The 23520-nt window shown below is 41.4% G+C and overlaps 2 protein-coding genes across 5 annotated transcripts in view; one reads left to right on the forward strand and one right to left on the reverse strand.

The window, feature by feature from the left end:
- The first annotated feature begins 122 nt into the window (after positions 1–122).
- Positions 123–21758, forward strand: LOC146392355 (putative methyltransferase NSUN7). Of its 3 annotated transcripts, XM_084945754.1 has the most exons (14): positions 123–448; positions 1573–1953; positions 4937–4978; positions 7046–7104; positions 9490–9617; positions 10185–10337; positions 10993–11176; positions 11723–11957; positions 12422–12565; positions 13006–13107; positions 14256–14391; positions 15066–15189; positions 20370–20634; positions 21014–21758. In XM_084945754.1, exons 2-14 carry the CDS (start codon positions 1602–1604, stop codon positions 21451–21453), a joined length of 2364 nt encoding a protein of 787 aa, XP_084801880.1. In that variant the 5' UTR covers positions 123–448; positions 1573–1601; the 3' UTR covers positions 21454–21758. The 3 variants fall into 3 exon arrangements, with proteins under 3 accessions (XP_084801880.1, XP_084801888.1, XP_084801899.1); XM_084945762.1 differs by lacking the exon at positions 4937–4978 and having other exon boundaries at positions 125–448; XM_084945773.1 differs by lacking the exons at positions 1573–1953; positions 4937–4978 and having other exon boundaries at positions 132–448.
- apbb2a (amyloid beta (A4) precursor protein-binding, family B, member 2a) overlaps positions 21754–23520 on the reverse strand; it is a 36702-nt gene continuing 34935 nt past the window's right edge. For both annotated transcript variants that reach the window (XM_084945726.1, XM_084945717.1), the window contains exon 14: positions 21754–23517. In XM_084945726.1, coding sequence (XP_084801852.1) covers positions 23341–23517 — 177 coding nt within the window. In that variant the 3' untranslated portion in view covers positions 21754–23340. The remainder of the gene's footprint in view (positions 23518–23520) is intronic.

Consider the following 23520-nt stretch of genomic DNA (forward strand, 5'->3'; position numbering starts at 1 on the left):
TATTGTTAGCGGTTTTCTGACATAATACCCTGTAAAATTTTAACAAGCCCATATGCTCCAGATAGATGGAGGGCATCCAGCGTTAAGGAGACTCTTGATCCGTGAAGAACGGGGCATTAAAATTAGCATGCTGTTGCCCTGGTGACGGAAGCAAGCTAACCCGAAGCTGCACCGTAATGTTGACGTTTAGAAAGTTTGTTTGTAAGTGGAGACTCTGTGGTGTAGCATTTTTATAAATTACCCATTCAAGGCTGCCGGGGGGCTAGCAGTAAAACCCGAGGAAACCCCTGTTACTGCTTGGTAAGGGGTCAGGGTTTGTGTGTGTATGTGTGTAGCGGGGAGTTGGCAATTAAAACTTGCTGAGCAGCTAGCAGCAGCGCCACTACCGTTAAGCTACCTGCGCAGGAAAATACGGAGAATCTCGGATAACGGGAGGTCTTCTCACAAGGTAACGAATAACAACACGAATTTTCCAGCTCTGCTACTACAGAAAGTGAGGTCTGCTTTGTTAAATAACTGCTGTGGTAAATGGCGAAACATACATAGCAATAGCACAGGTGTTTTGAAAATTGTAAGCAACGGTGAAACATGATGACAATTACTCCATATTATTTATCGGTTCATTTAGGGTCATTTTATTGATAATCTAATCTGTAATCTTTTTATTTAAACTGGTTTAAACGTTTCTCTTTTTAAGGCTAACTGAAACTATTATAGGTATTTATATATTCTATACATTATTATTGTTACTTAAAAAAACTAAAATAAATTAATAAATGTGTTTGTATTTGCTTACAAACTTTGCATTTGGAATTTAATGTTGCCTTCTTACACTGCAAAATGTCGTGTTTAACTATTAAATTCAACTAAACGTAATGTCATCAGGGAAAAAAGTTTTGGTACACTTGTGAGATCATGTCAATAAATCTTTAGTTTAATCATGTCTTTTATTCTGGCTGTATTGTGGCTTTTATTTACAGATATCCTGTTTCACTTAATTAACCATCATATGTACAAAATAAAATCACTTTTTTTAGGTAAAGTCGAGTCCATTATGTTTATATTGCCCCAAATCAGAAAATCTCTGAGCTTCAAGTTTAAAATTTTCGGTGCATTGTTTAACATTAATATTAAGAGAGTCCAGCTTTGCATAAAGACTTAAGACATAAGACTTAGACACAAATAGAAAAGGATTCTAATCTATTTTCTTATAATAACTAATATAACCATAGTCCAAGAGTGAGTATTTGAGTAGGGTAGGTAAGTCTAATTGCCTGAGGGTAAAAGCTCCTCAGAAATCTTTCTGTATTGGCCGCTGGTACGCAGGAGTATCTTCCTGATGGGAGCATATGGCATGATGTTTTTTTATAGTGAAGAATAACTAAAATAAAAAAAAACTAAAATCAGGGGTGAAAAAGTCATTATAGTTAGCTTTAGCTTCTAAATATAACACCTTAAAATGAATCTCTGGAAGCAACTGGAAACTTGAATAAATCAGAAACAAAAGCAACTAAAAATAAATGCTAATTTTAAAAAAAGAAACTATGATAACTCTGCACGGCATGCTTTCAGGTGTGCAAGAGAAAACCTGACCTTAGAAGATGGTGAAAAAAAAAAATGCCACAGGGCGTCACAGGTGCCCTTTCACAGACAAGACACAAAAGTCTGTTTCTCACATGGCAAGCAGCAAAGACCTGATCCAGCTGGATGATGAAGCTGAAAGTGACACCTCTGCAGCTCCTCCACAGCCCCACATAACCATCCAAAGCTGGCAGGGCTTCCCAGACAGAGTTTACCTGCTGGCATCAGTAATCTATCAGAATAACCATCTGGAAAAGCCTGCTGCACAACGGTTAGTGAGTTATGGCAAAGAAAGAGGACTCCGGTTACCTGAAGTCAAAGATGAGGAGATGCATCGTGCAGCTTATGAGTTGGCCTTCAGCACACTAAAATGTAAGTTGGCAAATAACTGTTAGCTCAGGGTTATTTGTCGAACCTTTATTATTCCTTTTTTTGGCTTTCTCTGCCCGCCTGTCATATAAACATAAATCAACAACCTCATATGAGGAGCAGGCAAGTAGCTGCCTGATGTTTCCGTTCATAGTTTGTTTTTGCCTTGAGATGATCTTTCACAACACTACAGAAGGGAAAATGTCTTAATAAACATTACTTTCTAGCATCTGATTGTTAGAACCTGACTGGTATTAGATCCTAACGTGGCAGTCTAATTGAGATCATGGGATGAATCGTTTAAGGGCCTGAAACAATTAAAGTCTCATTTAACCATTAATAAAATAAGTCACTGTTTGCTGTGGGTGGATAACCAGTCTGTTACCTCAAATGCAGCACAAAGCATACAATTTTTTTATGATTAAGAAACTGAGATTGTCCTTTGATATAGTATTAAAAGTCATAAAAATCAATAACAAAATACCAAGACTGCATCTTCTCTGGGCCTGTGAAGCTGTGCTGACCCTTGACTTAAAAGTGTTAAAAAACAAACAACAAACCTACAGATTAAAGCGATTCCTAATTTTTGATTTATACCTCTTGGTAATGGTCCGTGGTTTGGGTAAATGTGAAGCGACATCAGGAAACGTTTTCATCAGCTGTCATTTTGAATCATTTCTCTTTCTAGAAATTGCAAGCAAAATTGATTTGATTTCTGGCAAACAAACAGCTTTGGGCAAGTTAATTGACAGGTAGAATTGCATATAGATAGACTGATGAAGGGCGAGTAGAAGAGGGGGAAAAAATGCTCGAGTGGTCATGGGGGAATTCTGCGTCATGCTACAAATCAATTTGTCCCTTAATCTGTTTGCTGGGACTAGGGTGAGGTCTGGGTGACCGAAGTCACAGGGTGTGTAATCACCATGGCAATAATGCAGAGGAGGCGAGCCAACAGCCAGGGCAGGAAGCCGGCTGGAATCGATTTAACGTGTTTTCAGTGGACGCCGAGGTCAGGTTGCTAGAACGCCCTCATAGCCATGGATGAATTTTTTCATCTTCTCGCTGTGTGTCCACTGAATCTGGATGAATGTCAGACATACATGTTAAACAGTTAATGCAGATCACCTCAAAAATATCCATCATCACCAGCTCCAGCACCTCATCTGAGTAACTTATATTAGATTTGTAGCTCTAGGTCATCATAGCCTGCTTGCATTACCAGGTGAAACTAGGAAGATTGCTACTTTCTCTTCTTTTGCTAGAAGAGAAACTAGCAAAATTTAAAGAAAGGAAGGGTGGCTCAAGACTTCTCCACAACACTCTACATTTTACTTGTTTTTTTAATCACTCCTTTCTTATTATTTTAAAGATAAATACTGTTATAAGTTTGGACTAGACAAGGTAAGATCATTTAAAGAAGCTGTGGAGCCTCACCTCCTTGTGTTGAGTACTTGAGATGGATCAAGTCATTTTTACAGTAGGTGTGTATGTATATATATGACTATTTTGTGTTGCAGAGACATTGCTAGTGACATACTTTAATCATGTATGTATTTTGGATTCGTGTTTGTATTTTTGTGACGTTTGCTGTGTAGATGAAGCGACACACCCTCGAAGCGTCTCAGTTTTTCTTCTTCCTCCTGCAAACACGCCAGCTTTTCGTGCAGAATTTGATTTTCTCCTGACATGCAGCACTAGGATGCTGGGAGTCACAACAACACACATGCTTCTTGTAGGGCCATTCAATGACTGATCCAAAACTGAACAAAGGTCAGATGTTAACCTAAAGAAGAAGCGCTTCACCAGCGAAAAGCACGCAGAGCAAAATGTCAGCGAGTATGAACTGGTATTGATCTTTGTGATTATAACTCTTATCTGTTCTAAACAAAAGGTTCAGTGAGCTCCATGTCGGTGGCGGAAGACACAGACACTCCCTTTCGGGGTGTTGTGAGGAGTGTCGAGCAATGCGAAATGTTATGGGGTTGGTGTTGAGGTTGATCTTTACCCTGGTGTAGAATTGCCATTTCATAAACAAAAGACAAAGCTGTTGGGATTTTCTCCACATCTTCTCCTTCTCTTACACTTCATTCTCACTCTTTTCTTCTTCTGTGCCTTCTTTTGTCTCTTAAAAAAAACAATTTTCCAATGTAGCTCTGCTAGATCAGTGACCTAAAGGCAGGTTATGTTTTCAAGGTTTCATATCTTATTCAGTGGTCATGCAGTGTGCTGTCATTGCTTGAGGAATACGCTCGTGTTAAGCTGTGTAAAGTAATTTTTGTGGGAATGTGGTAGAAATTCAGTTGACCTTGTCAGTAGCCATAAAAGCCCTCCCTCCTCCTCTTTTTGCCTCTTTCTACTGGCTGCTCCTCTGAGTATTTCTGTCTCATTGTCCACTGGCCAACTGGGCTGCCAGGCTGTCAAATGACTGAGGCTGCTCTTCTCTCTGTGCAATGAGAAAGGGCCACTCTGTGTGCTATGCTGGATTTGGAGCATGAGACAAAGAGAGAAAGATTTGTCTTTTATTTTTTTTGTCCTTGACCACAATCAGGGCAGTTATCACCACTATGCCTCAGCAAATATTAAATTGTCCAGGTGCATAATACGTAAGATAGATTGAGCATTTAGCCCAAAGGTGAATGTATAACTTACTGCAGGTACCTTCAATTGCTGTTCCAATGTTAGATTAATGTGCAATTGGGTGTACTGATGCAGAACACTGTGAGACAAAGACCTGCTGAAGAGGAAAAAGCGACGCCATTCAGGTCTGGCTCTTGTGCTGAGCATTTGTTTGACTACAGGCACCATCAGTCACTGCTCATTGTGTAACACCTGGATGGAAGCCACACGACACATAACCTCAGTTCTGCATCCTACAGTGCCTCCTGCTGATTGAGGATGCATCATAATTTATTTAATTCTTTTTTGTTAGACTCGTTTCAAGCGACTGTTGCTTGTCAGACTTAAAAGATTTTGCATCATCCCCCAGGTAAAAACCCAGCGTGGCGTCTGCTGTGCAAAGATGTCTCCTGTAAGTGATTTATAGTAGAATTCCCTCTGTGTTTTGCTCAAATTGCAGTGTGTGATTTATAGCATGTTAAAGACCATGACCTCTGCAGAATCAGGCGTCATGGCCTCTTTAGAGATCTGTTTTGCAGTGTACACTGAGCGGTTATCTCTTAAGAGATTGTCTTTAAGGACTTCTGCAGTAATGGGGACAATTCTAAACCTTATTCACCTGCATCTGCAGTAAATTACACCACTGCTGATGTTGTAGAGTTCTGTTTCCTCAATTAAAGATAAGCTCTATCATGTGAAAACAGTTGTTTGTGTAGCCGCCTGTGTATGTGTGTGTGTGTACCTGCATGCAGATGCTTGCCTTGCCCTACACTGTATAGGGGTGCCCAGTGTGAATTTGTGATGTTGCGATAAGTTAACAGCAGTATGTGGTTTCCGTGGTGTCTCGGTGGATAGGATCTAAAACCAGACCCTATTTGCAGTCTTAGAGGTGTGTCTGTTAGGAATAGGAATCAACCAAAAGGCAAACCACCCTTGTGACAGACAAAATTTCAAAACTGTGGTTTCACACTTGAAGAAACACATGCATCTTATTGACAGCTTTCGCAGTTGTCTGTTTCTTCACTAGATGCGCATTCATATTAGAGAAATTATCCTTTTGCCCCATTCACTCAGTGTGCAGAGAGCAAACGCTACCTGCAGAGAAACTTTGGAAGCAGCTGTTCTTTAATCCTAACATGATAGACGGGCAAGTGTTCCTGTCTCTCCATCTCATGCATATCGAAAAGGAGAGCCTGCTGTTCACAGATGGGAATGGTAAGGATAAGCCTGTTTGTTTTTATGTATATTTTAAGAGAAAGAATCCTGTTGGTTAGTGGGGCAGTTGCTGCTTTTATGATACGATAGCGTGGGTATGGGGGTGGAAAACCACTATAAACCGAGGAAAGATATCTGATAGCGAGCTCTCACCTTTTAGCAGTTTAAAGTCAGCCCTTTCAGACTTCTGTCACCTTTTTCATAAAGAAGGTCAAGAAGAGTTTCCCTGGACTAAAATGACAGAATTAACTTATTGATTGCACCATAACGGTGTGCAAATAATTTTTATAGGACAGCAAAGTATAGATGAGCAGGTACCTCTGTAATACTCTGTATACAACAAATTACAGCATCCCCATAATCAGGATGGATTTTTTAAAATCCTTTCTTATTCCTGTTAAAAATTAAATATAATCAGAGGTCGTGCAGTCAAAATGAGATGCCTCATTAAGGAATAATTACTATAAAAGCAAAAGTGAGCAAAAGTAATGTTATGAAAAAAAATATATCCAAGGTCATAAATGTTCCCACACTACCTTGTGTTATCCTTGCCACGTTGGTAAAAACGTTCTAGGAGAATTAGACTAAAAATATCACAATGACGTGCATATGGTTAGATATACTTGGGATCATAAATTACTTGGTTGCTTGAGGGTTAATTAATGGTGTGAATAAACTGGAAAATTGAATCATACTGGCACATACTAGCCTGGTATGAAAAACACGCTCGCGCTCTATGTTTGGCTTCACTGATTATGTCTCGATCTGACCTTTTCATTATTTTATATGTCATTGGTGTCATTATTCCTCCAATTAAATGGGCTCTCATAGCAAAGACACACTAAGTGAAAGAAAAGAACCAAATGAAGAATCAGATTAGGTCTAATTAAACACCAAATAAGCATTTAATCACGGGAAATTAAACCCCCGATCTAATTGAATTATCTTTTGAAATTAAATTGCCATCATTCAGGGTGCCTCTAGGAGCCTCTTTTGTTCTTTGTCTTCATCTCGTTTAGCTCTTTTTTTTGTGTGTTTTCATGTTTTTATCATTAGATGTGGATTCATTAATGGATAGGAGTAATTTATTGTGCCTCCGTCTCCTCCTCCAAATGGAGGAGTCGGGATTGGTTTCGAGGGATAATTAGACATTGATATAAAAGATGCATTAATATGCATCATCGTTACTCACTCACAATTAGTTATTGAAATCTCTGTTATTACATTTCTATCCTTTTAACCTTGTTTTATTATTCCTGTGCAGATCAAGAACTGCTGGAGGACATGATGATTGACAGCTGCTGTTATCTTACTCAACCAATGGTAAATCATTTCATATAATTTTATATGTCCGTAATTTCTCAGTTTACCTTGTTATCCCTCTGTGTATAGTTTTGCTTACCTTAGTGCTTCCACAAACACTCTCCAGTGTTCATGTCTTGCTGCTTACACTCCACATATTGTTTGTTCTATTCTCTCTGATCTTATAATCAGTAACAGTAATATTGACTTATTGCACTGACATGCTCCTCTCACCAACTCACAAAGCGCCTTGTTTTGTTCATATTCCCTCCTCTAATCAATGACAATGTCTCCCTTTGGAGTAAAAAACATCTAAACGTTACTATGTGGCAGAACATATCTGGCTGTGTATTATCCTTTATTACACCCCATTAATTAGCGATGAAATCAAAACAACCCAGGGGCAGTGAGTTTGTATGTACCATCTGAGTGTATTCTGCATAGTGTGTATGCTGCATCTGTCCTCTAACCAATTTTTATTTTGTTATGATGCTGTGTACTCGTAAAAGAAAGCTTTGTAGCACAGCCGTGAACCTACAGCCTTCTTAAATGAAGAGGTATCCTCTGGAGGAGGCTGGCATGTACTTTTGCCCTACTTTTAACACACCACATAAAAGATTCTGAGCAAAGAGGAGGGCTGCTTAAGCTGTTTTCTCCGACATTCTGGATGGTGATAAAACATGGGCAGAATACAGAGCGACTGCGTGGCTGGTGAAGCAGGTGAAAGAGACGCGAAATGAAAGTGAGCGGCGGTGAATGTGCAAACAGAAAACAGAGCTGTCATAGAGTTTACAGATCGAAGATAGCCAGTGTCTATTTCAGCGAGGGCCTAAGCATACCCGGGCACATTAATACACATGAATATATGTGTTTGCAGTGTAATCCCCACAGGCACACAGATGTACACTTGCATCGTAGCCTTGTGAAATATGGCCCTGGGTGAAATGAATGGCTCTCCCTACGGGATAGTGGCAGGTCGTTACTCTGCATTTCTCTAGCTAGACAATAAAGCCCAGACACAATGAGACAGTCTTTAGAGCTCACTCTCACCTTCTTTTACACTCCTGGCATCTATAAAGTTCAACCTTGGTAGAGAAATAGAGATGGGAGAAAGAGGTGAATGAGAGCGAATAGACTGCATGTAAAAAAAGGGGGTACATGAGGGTATTGGATAGAGAAAAGAGAAAAAAAAAGTAGAACAGAAAAATGAGGGTATACATAGGCTTTGAGCCTAAAGCACATTTGATCACAATGGAGGAGGAAAATGAAGTCTAAATCCCACAGAGGATGGAAGTAACCTGAATAAATTCTAGTCAGGAAGACAGAGAAGGTAGAAAGCGTTTGACATGACAGAGTTCCAATCCACGTGTAAAATGAGACATATGAAATTTTAATCACAGCTAATGTAGTACATGCATTCGGGATATTTCATCTATAGTTTGTTCGGTTGTGTTATATCAGTAATACACTACTGAATTGAAATTAGCCCTGAAATTAAACAGTGAGATGAAGACAGTCTCAAGAGACTGGGATAAGAGTTGCTAAGCAGAGCTGACATGTTTACTGTTTCCCACCATGGGACACTGTTTCCAGGCAAGCTTAGTGATTGGGAATTTTCCCACACCCAAGTGTTTAACCTCGGTGAAGGACAAGTGGAATTTGAGGTAATGAGGGAAGTCGAGTGAGCTAAAAAGCAAAGCGTCACAACCTGTCTCAGAAATCGACCTTTCAAAAAAAGAAAAGAAAAAAAGAAATTAAAGGCCTCTGTACCAAATAATAAGGACAACCTAATTCCTCCCCTAAAACAGAAACCTTTGTAGCGTTCTAACTTCTCTGCCCATTAGCCCAGTTGTGAGGATGTGGCAAGCTGTTTCTGCAATGGAGCACCATCTGCCACTAATGCGGCTGGTGCCCTCCCACCCTCAGGGGGAGAAAGGTGGGGTTAGAGAGAGAAAAGGACAGGGATATGGAAAGAAGTGGAGAGAGGAAGATAGTGAGTTTAAGGGAGAGCGATAATTGTAGGGGAGTGGTGGAAACATAACTCAGACTTCCTCCTAGTTTTAATTAAGTACCAAACGTTGGGTCATGGCAGGACATCCTTGAGCTACTGTGTGTGTGTCAATTGTGTAAATGAGAAACAATTCAGTCACTGAATCAATACAGATAAATAGTATCAGTCCACAGTTCTCCTCATTATGTAGCTGAAATAGGGCCATTTAAAAACCACCGAACTACACCGATGCAGGTGTAAATTCTGGACATGCAACATATGACTTTTGAGCCGTTACCACTGAATAAAAACAAGGTTGTTCCTCAAGTTATTAAAATGAGAAATATTTCTATTAGGCCTCTGCTCTTGTTCTTGCTTTTAAATGAAACGTGGTGCCTTTTGCTCTTACACTCTAGCCAGACGAACAGATGAGCCTTGTTGCCGTCATGCTCTATGACTTCCAGAACAGGAAGTTCCTCCCTCGGGAATGCAAGGTGGACGAGATCGTACAGGAAGTTAGACATGTGGAGGACTACCTCCTCAGGTGAGGAAAAAAACAAACCAAAAAACAAAAGCACAAAAAAGCTGAAATCACTGCGGGTGAAATTATTAAAAGACAAACACAATAAAACATGAGGAATTTTAGATGAAGTATTTAAAATCTACACAGCCTGGCTGGTATTGTCTTCATGTACATCTGCCTGTGTGTGGGTTTGTCATCACGTGTTTCTTTATTTGTTCTGGGTGGTTTTTGTTTTTTTAAATCTGTTTCGTTGTCTTCAGAGAGATTTTGTAAAAGCAAACCCCAAAACAAACCATGATTGCTCTGCAGCTGTGCAAAACACAGTGATAAAACAAAAGGTCAATTTGGCAGATGGAAGTAGTCCAACCCATGAGTACTGAGCAAGGGGAGTCAGAAGAAAGGAAGCCAAGAGCTCACTGGTTACCATTCACACATTCTTTTTTAATCTGTAATGTATTTGTAACTTTCCATGTAAGGTATCTGGTGGATAAACATAAAAAAATGTTCAAAGTTCAAAGAGAAATCTGGCCTGTGTGCTGTCATCACAAGGATGCCCCTAGTGTTTTTTTTTGTTTGTCTTGTGTGCAGGTTTAAAACCAAACTGGCTGCCTCTCTGGCCCGCTGCAGGATCAAACATGATCTCTTGTCCATTGAGTGTATCCTGCCAGAGAGTGTGAAGAAGAAGCAGCAGAGGTCGAGCAACCTTCCACTTTACGCATGGGTCAACACGCTGAAGAGCAGGTCAGCTGAGCATGCTGAGAGTACACGCTCACCTTCCCAGAAGCAGATAGCACACACTTACACATTTACACCTGTACATAAACACAGACGTGCACTGTAAGCATACCCAGGATGTGTCCACACGCACCTGCATTTACACAGACCTTTAACTTTGGGTGCTATCCAGTGTTTTATGGGCCAGGTACCCAGCTGACATCCAATTAAATGTCCGCCCTACACACTGTGTGTGTACGCGCGCTAATGTGTGTTCTTGCCTGGGCCTGACAGCCTGATTCAGTTAGGTTTAAATCCTGCTGCTGTAGACAGATTCAATCAGCAGCAACCCTCAGTGAGCTCTGGGACTGTAAAGGTCACTTGTTGGGACTAATGGTGTGTATGTACATGTGCACGTGTTTGTATGTGTATGTATGTATGTGTGTGTCTTAATGGCTTTTATAGCCCATATTACTGTTAAAGACTCTTAAAAGGCCAAATAGCAACTCTGACACTCTAACACTATTATTATCGAATAATGAGAGATAATAATAAGGAGAGGAGAGAGCCTTCCCCTTTCTGCTACCTCTGACCTTCATCTTTTATCCCTTCTCTTGGGCTTCCGCTAATCTGCTCTCTCCTCTCTCTTCGCCTTCCCGCTCCTCTCCTCTTTTACTTCCAGTCTTGATGAGATCCAGGGTGTCCTGAAGAGCGCAGGTTTCTCTCAGGTCAAATCGATTGGGCAGTTGGAGGGCCAGACGTTCTGCCAGGATCCCCACTGTGGGGATATACTGGTCTTCCCTGCACAGCTGAAGGCTCAGCTGTACTCCACCAAGCTGCTCAGCGATCACAAACTCATCATCCAGGTACTAGGTGCACTGAGAGACGAGGTTTCTGACAACATCAGCCTCCTCTCTGAAGACTCTAATATAGCTGTGGAATCTCTTTAGCTCCATCAGTCTTCTGTGATATTTATGATTTCACTTTGATAATGGACTTTCTCAAATTGATTGTAAGACTGAAATCGCTTATGCCAAGAAAGATTAGTTTGCCCAGATACAAATATTTCACATCACTTCCACTCATATGGCTGTGCTTCACTTTGAGCCATAAAGAATTATCCTGTTTGGGAGGATTGGACAGTTTAATCATTTAATTTCTGCTTCATAAAAGTCAAGCTGCCACATAAACTGTGAACAGTACGCAGCACCACAACACAAGTAAATCAGATTTTTGTGGCCAGATTCAATCAAATATTCATTGCCTCTCCCTAATTAATCATCTCTCCTTTATATTTGTTCACTGACTCTCCATCACTCTTTCCATTTTCTGTTTTTCTGCTTTTTCTCCTCCTTGGTTTGCCTCATAGCATTGCTGCAACAAACTATTACTTCCACTCCCTGTGCCTGTAGGATAAGTCATGCAGCTTGGGCCCAAATGCTGTGTGCTCCCTGCTACACGAGGAAGGAGATATTCTCATGGTGGGCTCCTTCTCCGGCCTCACTGTCTCCCACACTGCTGCCCTAATTGCAGAAAAGTATAAAGCCAACAGCATCAATTGGCCCAGCGTCTACGTTTGTGTCAACAACTGCACAGATGCTCAAAGGGAGGAGCTGGAGCTCACTCTCTCTGCAATGGGCTGCAACAGTAAGAGAAAACAGATGTATGTCCTTGAGTGGGCTGTCAGTATCGGTTTGTGTTTGTGTTGGAGACAAAAGAGGCGACAGAAGAAGATGGAACAAAAGAAAGCACCTGGCTGTTAACTGTCTTTGTCTTTAAATGAAGTGAAAACTTCATATAGACCAACAAAGACTGGGCGAGTTCTAGTGAGAAAAATGGATGTTGCTGTCAGCAAAAATCCTAGGGACTCATATAAACTCAGTGTGCTTTAAACCAGGTTATTTTGCTGATAGTGGCTGCCACCTCAGCTAGTCATTAGAGAAATAAAAATGGGGAAGGAACAAAGTTGACATTTTTATGATTGCAAACGACGCCTTCAGGCACAGAATTTTTCTATAAAGAAATATAGTGGGACATCATGGATTTAAGCACGGAGAACATGTGCATGCCTGGTGCTGGTTATCATTATACTGTCTGTGTCTGGCGCTCAGATGTGAGACTGATACTGGAGGAATTCCAATCTTTGCACACCGGTGACAAGCGACTTCAAAGAGTGCGCGTTATCCTGTTGACCCCCAAGTGTTCTGTGTCTGCAGTTAGCAACCCAGTTGATTTCATACTACAAGAAAATGGAGGTAACGATTTAAGCACTGAGCCATACACTGTGGGTGTATTTACTATACCGATATAGACCTGGGAACATACAGTTGGTTAATGTGCACAAATCAAGATGTTGTGCTCACTGGATATACTGTAGGATGTGATATATCAAGCTTACATTGTTTAAATGCAAATTATTGCTATTGCTATTCCTGTGCAGTTGTTGCAGTCGCATTCATAAAAATTAAAAAACAATGTTTTTATGCAATAGCTTCTAGTGAAAAAGCTCTAAACTAGCCTTAATATTAAAAATTGAACATTTTCACCCTGAACAAATATCTGATGGAAGTCTTTCTTTGTGGCATAACAACGAGCGGATAACATACTTACTTAAAGATGCTTTTATACCCACTCGAAGACAACAGTTAATAAAGTAAAGATTATTCTCTTCTGAAGCTCCTCTTTGTTTTTTCAGACACAGACCTGCTGCAGGACCTGTCCCAAGGCTCCATAGCCCAAAGCAAACTGGAATCCCTGGTAGCACAGCAGAGGAAGGATATTGATCATGCCTTGATGTGTGAGCGTACAACCACCCGCTCTCGTGCGCGCACCACATAATCTGAGTTTCAAGCATGCAGCCTCTCTGACACGATGTTGCTTACACTTCCTAATTATCTAATCTCCTATGCCATTAGGCTGAAGTCTGTGGTGTTCCTTGGAGATTCTCTGAGTTTTAATTAAGGACCCTAATGTTACACTGTGCTGGTCATTCGCTGTCTTCTGCAGCAGTCTTTGCATATTTCAAAGTGTTTCGGTGTCCCGCTTTGTGTTGTATAAATTGTCTAGAGGTGATCGTGATAGAAGTATTCTGTTTTATGCCGATGCTACTCTTTTAATCTGCTGTCAGTGTGTTTTTGCTCAGTTGTATTCTACTGTATATATTTATATGCTGCATTTTCCTCTGTTCAGCAAATCTGTATCAGCGAGTTATGCTCATTAGCTTCAATCCATCTTGTTTTGTTCAGGGGATCCTTCTGTCTCTGCTCTGGGATGTGTTCATTGAGCAGGTGGAGTCTGTAGGTTGGGGGAAATGTAAACTAGCTTCTCTAATTAAGCAGCTATTGATCAGCCCTTGTCTGTGGTTTTGCCAGTGTAGATGCTTTCTAATAGGACTAGTAATTAATGGTGGGTATGTATCGAGTGCCGTGGTTCAGTTGTGTCGATGGTCTCATTTCAGCGTCTCACACTCACACACACAGACACACACACTGCCAAAGCCTTTTGTGTCTGTTGTGAAGCATCTAATTGCAGGACACCTGAATGACATTTTGGCCTGGTTCTAATCTTTTTGTCTCCGTTTCACCTCCAAGTTATATTTCATATTTGATTGGAGCCGATTTGCCACATCTGAGCAGGTTTTCTTCTTTATCAGCCGAGTGTTAATTATTTCTGTCTGGCAATAATTAGCGAGCAAGAAAGAAATCAAAGCTCAAATGAAGGGAGTTAGACTGCCAGCAGCCAAACAAATCTTCAAGCCAGTCGCAGTTAAATAAAATGAGCAATGTACATGCATAAGCAGCGCGAAGAAATTAATATTCAAGAGCATATTTCTTCAAAGCGAGCAGTTGATGAGAAGGACGGCTCAGCTTGAATAATCAAATGTAATTGTTGTAAATAGGGATGAAGGGACGCTTTTTAACTAAATGTGTGTGTTTTTGTGTATAGTCCCCAAAGTTTTGGCAGTAGTGTACTCCACGTGCTCGTCATACCCAGAGGAAAATGCGGACGTGGTTAGAAAAGCGTTGCAGCAAGCCCAGGCCCGTGCAGACCAGGAGGGGGAACCAAAACAAGCAAAGTTCAGGTCAGCCTCACTCTCTGCACCCCGGTGTGCTTTCTGTTTCTGTCTCCATCATTGCCTTTCTTTGTCTGTTTGCATTGCTGTCTGTCTGTCTGTCTGTCAGCTTTGCAAGTTGTTTGTCTGCTTACCTTTAGACAGGCTTCTGTCAAAGCCTCAGCACACCTCAGACAGGAACAGAAAGAAATTCGGTGAAAATATAATCAAAGGTGCCATTTCATGTCTTTAAATGCTGTGTAAAGGCCACGGAAGAAACAACTTTCAGTCAGCTCGCCTTCCTGCTTTTTTTTCCCAGGATTCTTTTCTTTGTTTGTGGGGTTAAGAGCTAAAGTCTGGTTGAAGTTTTTCAGTCCTGTTGACTTGAATGCATCAAGGCTGAATCCTCTCTGCAGCAAGCTGGCCTGGTTTGCTGGCAGTGCCTTAGGCTAGCGTAAATAAAACAAAGGTAGTATTTCTGGTAGGGATCATACTGGTTTTACCCAGACATCTACTCCTGTGTGCGATGTTTGTGGATTTCAAATAACAAAGTAATAAAAAATTATAATTATAAAATGTTTATGTCAGTAATCAGAAAAAAAAATATCTTCAGCTGTTATTCCAATGTGTTTTCTTAATGTTTTTTAAACTGTTTTTTCCTGTTTTGCTGCGTGCGTGCGTGTGTGTGTGTGTGTTTCATTCAGGCCAAGCCCTTCCCCTTTCATGTCCTCTGAGTATCCAAAGGCCATGGATGAAACAGACAGTTTCTTCATGCTGGAGCCAACAGAGCACACCAATGGCTCCTTTCTGGCTGTTCTTACCAGAGTGGTAAGCATCACTTTAGCACATGAGCAAAGGAATTCTCTAATAAGCCACAATATACGCACTCTTGTTAGTAACTACATTATTTAACCTGAGAATATACTGATGTACAACAGGACCTCAGTTTTAATAATGTGTTAAGGAGAGTTGTGACCACACAAAATTAATGTACATGTACACAGAAAACACTTCTCATCACAGAGCAGCGCAGCTCCCATTGCTCCTTCATGAAGCCAGTATGAAATCTTACTAAGCTGCTGTTTCCTTGTTGATGTCTGAGTGCTGCATCCACACTGTAAAAAGCCGCATCTGTCTTCGCATGCAGAGTGAACACTTTGTAATGTTAGCTACATTTTGCTTCTTACATGGGATCAGTGATAACTAAGCTCTGTGAAAATGAAATTCCTCCAGGCCACTGCTGCTGCTACTTTTAGGCAGTGCAGCCAAAGAGATAAGTACATGCAAATTTAGCTCATTTGCAGTACTGTGTAAATGTCTCGAGTGACCCGTCGTGTCTTTATATTTTGTTTCCAAGGAGTCAAACTTTTTTGAGGAGTAAATCTGGCAGCTTAATGGTTTTTGGTTCAAATCAATGACCATAGAAGGTCAGGAGGCTCTGTCATGATTTGGGGCTTCATTTCACCCGGTGGTGTTGGGGATCTTGTCAAAATTGATGTAAGTATTAATAAAGTAAAGTCAGATTTTGATCCACTATGCAATACCATATTGAAAGAATCTGATTGGCAACAGCTTCATTTCCCAGCAAACACACACATTTTAACAGGGAAGGGAAGAAAAGTCACCAACATCCAAAGAAACGCTTTGGATGTCTTTCAAGAAGCCTGAGAACTATACCTTAAGACTACTTAAAGAAATTAAAGAAAGCTGCCTAAAAGAGCTCAGACTGATAGAATGAAGGTGGTAAATTGACTGGTTCTTATGTAGTGCTTTTCTGCTCTAACTGAGCACTCAAAGCACATTATTCCAACATTCCACAATCACCCATTCACGCAAGCACTTTTTTTTCCCTATGCTTAAGCAACTTGGTGTTAGTGTAGTGTCTTGCGGCTATCCTAAATGGGCGTTCTTAAAGTCAGCAAAGAGGCACAGAAAAGAAGACCAGACACCAGCGAGGGAGGATAAGAAGGACAGACGCAACAACATTGTCATCCCCTATGTAGCCGGTGTATCAGAAAAACTTAGGAGAGTTTTCTCCAAGCATGACATCCCGGTGCATTTCAGACCCAGCAACACGCTCAGACAAAAACTGGTTCACCCGAAAGACAAAACGCCAAAACACAGACTTAACAATGTAGTGTATGCTGTACAGTGCAGCGAGGAATGCCCAGACCTCTACATTGGAGAGACCAAACAGCCACTTCACAAGCGCATGGCACAACACAGAAGAGCCACCTCCACAGGACAAGACTCAGCAGTCCATCTGCATCTTAAGGATAAAGGACACTCTTTCGAGGATGCCAATGTTCACATTTTGGACAGAGAGGACAGATGGTTTGAAAGAGGAGTGAAAGAAGCCATCTATGTCCACTGTGAGCGACCATCTTTGAACAGAGGCGGGGGTTTACGACACCAACTCTCTGCCATCTATAATCCAGTTTTGAGATCCCTTCCCAGACGCCTTAACGCCCACTCACATCCTGGGCCATCTGACCTCAGGAATTCGCATGATAAGGTGGGGCCAGGTTTCACAATGAACACACCCGAAACTCTGGCTGATTGGGACCCACACCCAGTTTCACACCTTGGCTCAGGCGATTAGAGGATCATCAGGGGGTCCTTTTGTCCCTCTGTGGGGGGATACTCCCACTAGGTTTATATCTGGGACTCTCCACCATTTGACCTTAGAACTGAAGAAGCTTCTCGGATGAGAGGTGAAACGTCTTCATGTAACTTAAAGAAGTCCAGACGCTTTTCTTTGCAAGCTCCTTTGACTACGATGACCTGGATGACTGAGAACCTTCACAGACATGTCTTGCCCAAGGATATTTGGCATGTTGACTGGAGCAGGCAGGGATTGAACCGCCAACCATTCGATTAGTAGTACTGCTCTGCCTCCCGTGCTACAGCTACCCCAATTATTGGCTCTGAAGCACGTTAAAAAAATGTCTGTTTTTGCCTTATATACTCTATTTTCTTTGTACATGTTTCAATTACTTACTGCAGCCTTTTCTAATTTTACTAGCAAACCATAAAGAAACAAGGAATGGCTCAAGACTTTTGCACAGCACCGTTAAAATTATAAACTGTTTAAAAATAAAAGATAAACAGATGAATCAATAATGATTAAAGGAGATGCATGGTGTGGTAAATGTCACTCTGCCATTTATGACTGTCTCAGTATCGTGTAATGGACTTTAAATGTCTAAGTATTAACACATACTTGGCTGTATTCCCAATATGCCACTAAAACACACAGATGAATGTTTTCTCATTCAGGGTTAATATAAGAAACAGTAGAGAAATGGGAACAGTAAAAACAGGAAATGATAGTTTCCTGCAATCTCTACCCATATTTCTCATTTTCCTAGCAAACTGTAGAGACATGAAGTGTGTCTGAATACTTTTGCACAATACTGTAGCATCCGTCACTGGCAAGCTGTCTGGTTTCAAGTGACAGATAAGTTCCATCATTAGTCCTGGACCTGACTGTGTGCCTCGCCGGTATGATACCAGGGTGTCATGCTGCTGACTTTTGTAAGACCCGCTGACAGTTTATTCAGCCTTCAAAATGAAAATGCTGTGTACCGACAGAGGTTGTGTGTGTGTGTATGGTTTTCACAAGCACAGACAGAATAGATTGGGTGATCCTTTATTTATGTCTGCAGAGAAAATATCTTGTTCTTCTTCCCCTGAGTCAGTCGGCTCTCTCATAGATAAACACAGACAACGGTGAAATAAGTTTAATTGGCGAAGCTTATTAGTGTGGGGAATTGCGATGAAGTAGATACACTGAGCTGGCTGCAGTCTGTCAAAAACAAGGAACTACCGGGAAACTGAAGCATGAACCATTTGAGTTGTTATGATATTTGGAGAGAAGGCAGGCGGTGCACAGGGACAAAGCAGCAGAAGCTGAGATTGGGTGAAAATGAGGATCACAGTGTGTGACGGGCACTTGGTGAGACCCTTGAGGAAAGGGAAAAAGAACGGGTGGAAAGAGGTCACGGTGCTAGAGGAAATGAGAATGTCGGGTCACAGATGCAGGCGTCTTTTCCTGGTTTACTTGGCATCTAGACCGAAGGTGTGACACGTAGGTGAAGAAAGAGAACATTGCCTGAACACAAACGCATAAGTCTGAACATGAGAGGCCAAAGTCAGTTTGAGAGCAAGTTGTTAAGAGTCAAATCTTGGGTTTTGCAGCCCAGAGGAGAAGAAAAAAAGGGCAGAGAGAGGGATTTAGTTTTGTTGCTGTAATGTGTTTGAGAGCAAGCTTTGATAATTTTGGGTCTTTTCTGTGAACACTAGTAATTGTGATGCGCTATGTCTCTCTCCAATTCTTTTGTGGTTTCTAGTCACGGGCTTTGATTGCTTAATAAAGACTCTCCCTCAAACGCATCTGCTCTCCAATCCACTTTAATTTTCTTCTCTTTGCCTGTTCTCCCTGTCTTCCTCGCCCTCGTTTATTTGTGTAGGTGTCTCTTTAGAGAAAGTCTGTCCAAACTGGCTGCAGGTGCGCTGTGTTGCACTGGATCTTCAGGGTTGTTTTGGTAAAGGTGCATCAGCAATTCTCATCAAGTGTTTGTGACCGTTCTTCCCCACATCCTCATAATTCACAATATAGACCACCCCTCCCCATTACCGCCACAACATTATGAAATCTGCTTTCATGCTTTTGATGCCAGCGCGAGGTTATTAAGCCATCTTACCCCCACCGGGTGTGACGGAGCTCTCCCGCACCGTTTCCCTCTGACCATCCATCATGTTTTATACCTCCACAGATAGGAATGAAAAGATAATCAAAGTGCTGTAATGGTGCCTGAAACATGATTTTTTTTTTCTTCTCTCCATACCTGCAATAAACTCAGCTAATCAAAAGTTATTGTGGCACACTGAAAAGCGTCATAAAAATAGCAATTATATAAGTGTTTGAATGCTGTCTGGCATATATTGGCTGTTGTAGTGGTGCCCACTGAAGTTCTTTATGAGCGGGAACAGCTGGGGACAATAAAGATATTCAAGTGATGCGTTTCTGGCCTAATTTCCCGAGAAAGCGACACACATCACAGGTGGACCTTTATCTAAAAAAACAAAAACAAACTGCTGCTGCTGACAGATTAATTTGGACAGTATTAATGGGAGATCCAATGCCCTCCAACATTGTCTTATTTTCTTTTTTGTTCATAAATTTGGAAGCTGTTGACGAGATTCATTTCAGACGTAAATGTTAACAAAAGAGTGAGTTCAAATCCAGGAACTGCTGTGGCAGCTGAGTTTGGCAGAGAGTAGACGGAAGCGAGAGATTTACAGAGTATGGCGTAGTTGGTTAGTGGAGATGGAGTAAGTGAGATTTACAGAGGTGAAGGGGAAGAAAAGGAGGCAAGGGAGAGAATCTGTTGAATAATTCAGCGCCCCCTCCGTCTGTATGAGTTAACGTCAGTGAAGTTCAGGGCGTCCACCAAAGACTGCATTACTGAGGTGCTTCTAAAACCATGTTTACCTGCCTAGAGTGCATCGAAGCACGCGGCGTCACACAGGTGCAAGATTCCCACCTTGACACAGTGTGTGTGCACACATACAGAGAAATGATGTAGACTTATGGACAGCTTGTACAAACGCCTAAATGCATTTGCATTAAAGCACAGGCAAACACTCAAAAACTAAATACACACAAAGACTCACGCAGGCTGCATGTCCCTGTAGTGTGCACTGTGCTTGTGAATAATTCAGGCATTGAGGAGAGCAGTGGGCTGCTGCTGAGACAGCAGGTGACCCTGCAGCCAGCAGCAAGGACATGGTGGCTTCCTTTCCTTTCCTCTCTCCTTTTTCTCTCCTCTCGTCTCCAAAAATTAGTTTTTTGAATAAACATTAAATACAGTTAAAATGTACCATTCAGGGCACTTCCCCTTCCATGCTAATCACTTAAAAGAACAATGTCCATTAACAAATTTTCATGAAACGCTGCATTTTTCATGTCCCTATTCTTTCTTTTTTTTTTCAATTCTCAAAAGCCTGAGCCAGCAGTCAAAGAGGCACCAAACGAGGTAATCGCCAGGGCAAATGCAAAAGGCATACTGGACAAACTGGGCTCCAACCACCTTACTAGAAAAGAACACCACGAAAACAGCAGCAGGATGAAAAAAGCAGCCAGTGTTCGCACTACCCAGTCCCAGCTTTCTGTCAGCATTCAGCCCAAGCATCATCAGACCAAGAGGAGTGACAGCGCTGTGCTCTGTGGTCATCAGGATTTTACTAACATGAAGCAGTCTTCACAAGGTGGGTGTGCAACCAACAGTCAAATAACTCAAGTCAGCTGAATGTGCAGTGGAGAGAAAAGACAGATACCACTCTCATGTGTCCATTAAAACTAAGCTAATGACATCTAAGTTAGAATAAAATGTGGAAATGAGGGCAGAGCTTGCCTACATCTCTAAAAAAGAAAAGAAATAGGCTGTGGATAATTAAGTCTCACTGATTGGTTGCATCATCTATATTTAGTAAAAAAAATTTCAAGCTGGGATTTATAGATGTTGTGTACCAGTAGTAATGTTTAGTTTGATTGGAAGGAGTTCAGCCTTTTCTCCTTAGCCTCCTACACTTTATTTCAAAATGATAAATTCCTTTTTTGTCCCATCTTATTGTTTTTATCCTTTAGAAAAACCCAAATCACTGCGCTTGCAAGCCACAAAGGGCACCACATCAAGCTCGTTCTCTTACTCCAGACCAGAATGCAACAGCTCCTCCTGTTCCTCCTCCAAACTAGAAAAAAGCTTACACACTGCTCCTGTCACCACCACTCTGCGTTATTCTTCTTCTTCTGCCGCTCCTGCGGTCCCAGCGGCCCGCTCACGTGGACCTCAAAAGGAGGTGCTGAAACCTGTGCTCTTCGTCCTGCCTCCCATTCACTTCCCCAACTTTTTTCCACCCCAGCACAGCCGATCCAGATTCATCCCCAGCCTCAGCTGCAAGTGGAAGAGACAGACTCAGATCGTTTCCTCCCGCTCCGGCGGCAGTCTCTCCAAAGATGCTCAGGAAATTCCCGTCCTCACACGTTTTGACCTCACAAACACAAAGAAGAGCATAAAGAAGAGCTAGCCTTTGTATTTAAACGTCTAATGAAATAAAGCTAGCAGTGCCTAAAACCTGCACGAGAAGTTCTGCGTTGTTAATGAACTGCTTCATGACACACAGCATGTGAATGTTGTCTAACCCTAAACATTATTACTTATCGTAATTTCAGTGTCATTGTGTGCCATAAAGAACAACCTTGACACAGTCAAGTCCAGTCAGACTGTATATATCTATATTGCTGTGCCGTGTCATTTCAATGTCAGTACATGATGAAGGCCTATATTTCTGCACTTCTACTGACCAGAAAAATTAAAAAGGACATAATTTTTTTTTCTTTTGGTAATGCATTTATTGTCACAACAGCTTACATTTACATGGTGTGGAGATGGGTGAAGAGCAGAAATGAAATGATTTATAGCATGTCTCTAGTTTGTTTAGTGTGGTTTTTATTTAGATCAGACTGCATTCACAGAGTTCACACTGAGTGCAGGTGGTGGCCCCGGGCCAAAGGAGCGCCGTTAAAAACTTTTGACAGCAGTGACAGCTGACACTCTCTCTCTCTCTCTTTTTTTTTTTTTTTTACTGCTATGAGTGCATATTTGTGTGTGAATATTTGTTTGTGAGTGGGAGGACACTGGCTGGATTTACTGAATTTCTCCTCAGCTTATGGCACAAATCTGATCTTTTTTGGTGTCCAGCAACATGAACACGCTTCACATCTGCCACGTCGAGCGGAGTTTCTTGCTTCTACGTACATTTTAGGTATATGTGGTAAAGTTTCCTGAGGAATTTAAGTTGAAAAGAAGCAATGTTACATTCCTTTTCGATAATGTATGCAGGAAAAAAACTACAATCTTAACTGATTTTTAGCACATTAAAAACTTTCTTTTGCTGATGGACCCATTCGTTAAAACTCATTAAAATACAATCCTTATTTGTGTGTTGTAAATTAGGCAGAAAGCAAGCTTTTAAATATGTTTGGTAAAAGGCCGGATTATTTTTATTATTTTCTTTTTGTGCCAGTGTGTAAATCCAGTTATGGTCAAGTGGAAATGAATTGTGCTGATAGCATCTGTTTTTCTTTTTTTTGTCTTCCCAAATCATCAAGATAAAACAAACCCCATCAAGAAAACATGCAAAATCAAACTCCGCTTCTGTCTCATTATTTTAGTCACCAAAATCTTATGTCACTCTAATATCCACAAGCTTTATACCCTAAATTGTCTCTTCCCCCATACAATCATTTACATATGCTCGATTATTACAATCACTTCATTCGTCGTTAGAGGAGATGGTAAGTTTTTGCCTTTTCTTTTTTTTTGAAGTTTCTCATTCATCGAAACGATTGAAACATTTTTATGCCATTTGGTGGGCAGCTGCCAGCTGCAGGATCTTGGTGCTTTTCTCATTCATCTGTCAGATATCCGTGACCACAGTCCTGGGAGGCTACAGCAACTCATCCAGTTGAGTTCAGAAGGAGACAGAAGTGGAAAGAAAAATCGGCGAGGACTTCTGTTACTAGTCTGTAAATAGAAATGTGATTTTTGTTTTCATCTTCTCGGTAATCCCGTATCCTGTCTGTATGATGCGCGATCGAGTAATCCATCTGTCTCAGAAATCCACATACAGGAGGAATTATGTTCCACATGGACAAAGTAGTGTCAAAGTTCAACAGTTGACGCCAGCTTTTCCATTCTTTCACACAAAACAGGTGAATTTTCTTTTTTCTTTTCTTTTTTTTAAATCGTCAGGCATTTTCAAGAATGGTTTTTCTTTCCTTTAATCTGTGTTGATGTTTGTTATACTTTATGTACATCGTTGGTTACCATGATAGTACTGATTAAGTGCTATTGTGGCGAAAGTGTGAGTGGCTTCCAGGCTGGGGAGGGGTGCAGTGGTCAGAGGTGACGGTCATTGCTGGGGGAGTTCTGATGGCTGTTTCTTGGGTTTCAGAGTGTCTATGAGAGACTGGACGCCGCGTTTCACGCTAGTGGTCACCCGCCGGGTCACTGAGTCTGCAGATGGCGAGGAGGAAGAGCCAGCACGCTGGGAGGGCGGCCGTGCTACCAGGCACTTCTGGTACCGAAGCTG

The sequence above is a fragment of the Perissodus microlepis genome, chromosome 2, assembly GCF_051167445.1.
Source record: "Perissodus microlepis isolate ML-2025 ecotype Zambia chromosome 2, ASM5116744v1, whole genome shotgun sequence".
NCBI lineage: Eukaryota > Metazoa > Chordata > Actinopteri > Cichliformes > Cichlidae > Perissodus > Perissodus microlepis.

Excerpts from the sequence above, each read along its gene's own strand:
- LOC146392355 (XM_084945754.1), top strand. The coding sequence starts at position 1,602 with ATGGTGAAAAAAAAAAATGCCACAGGGCGTCACAGGTGCCCTTTCACA. Across the intron at positions 10,338-10,992 it reads GTCAACACGCTGAAGAGCAG|TCTTGATGAGATCCAGGGTG; the intron begins GTCAGCTGAGCA and ends TTTTACTTCCAG. Across the intron at positions 20,635-21,013 it reads CATGAAGCAGTCTTCACAAG|AAAAACCCAAATCACTGCGC; the intron begins GTGGGTGTGCAA and ends TTTATCCTTTAG.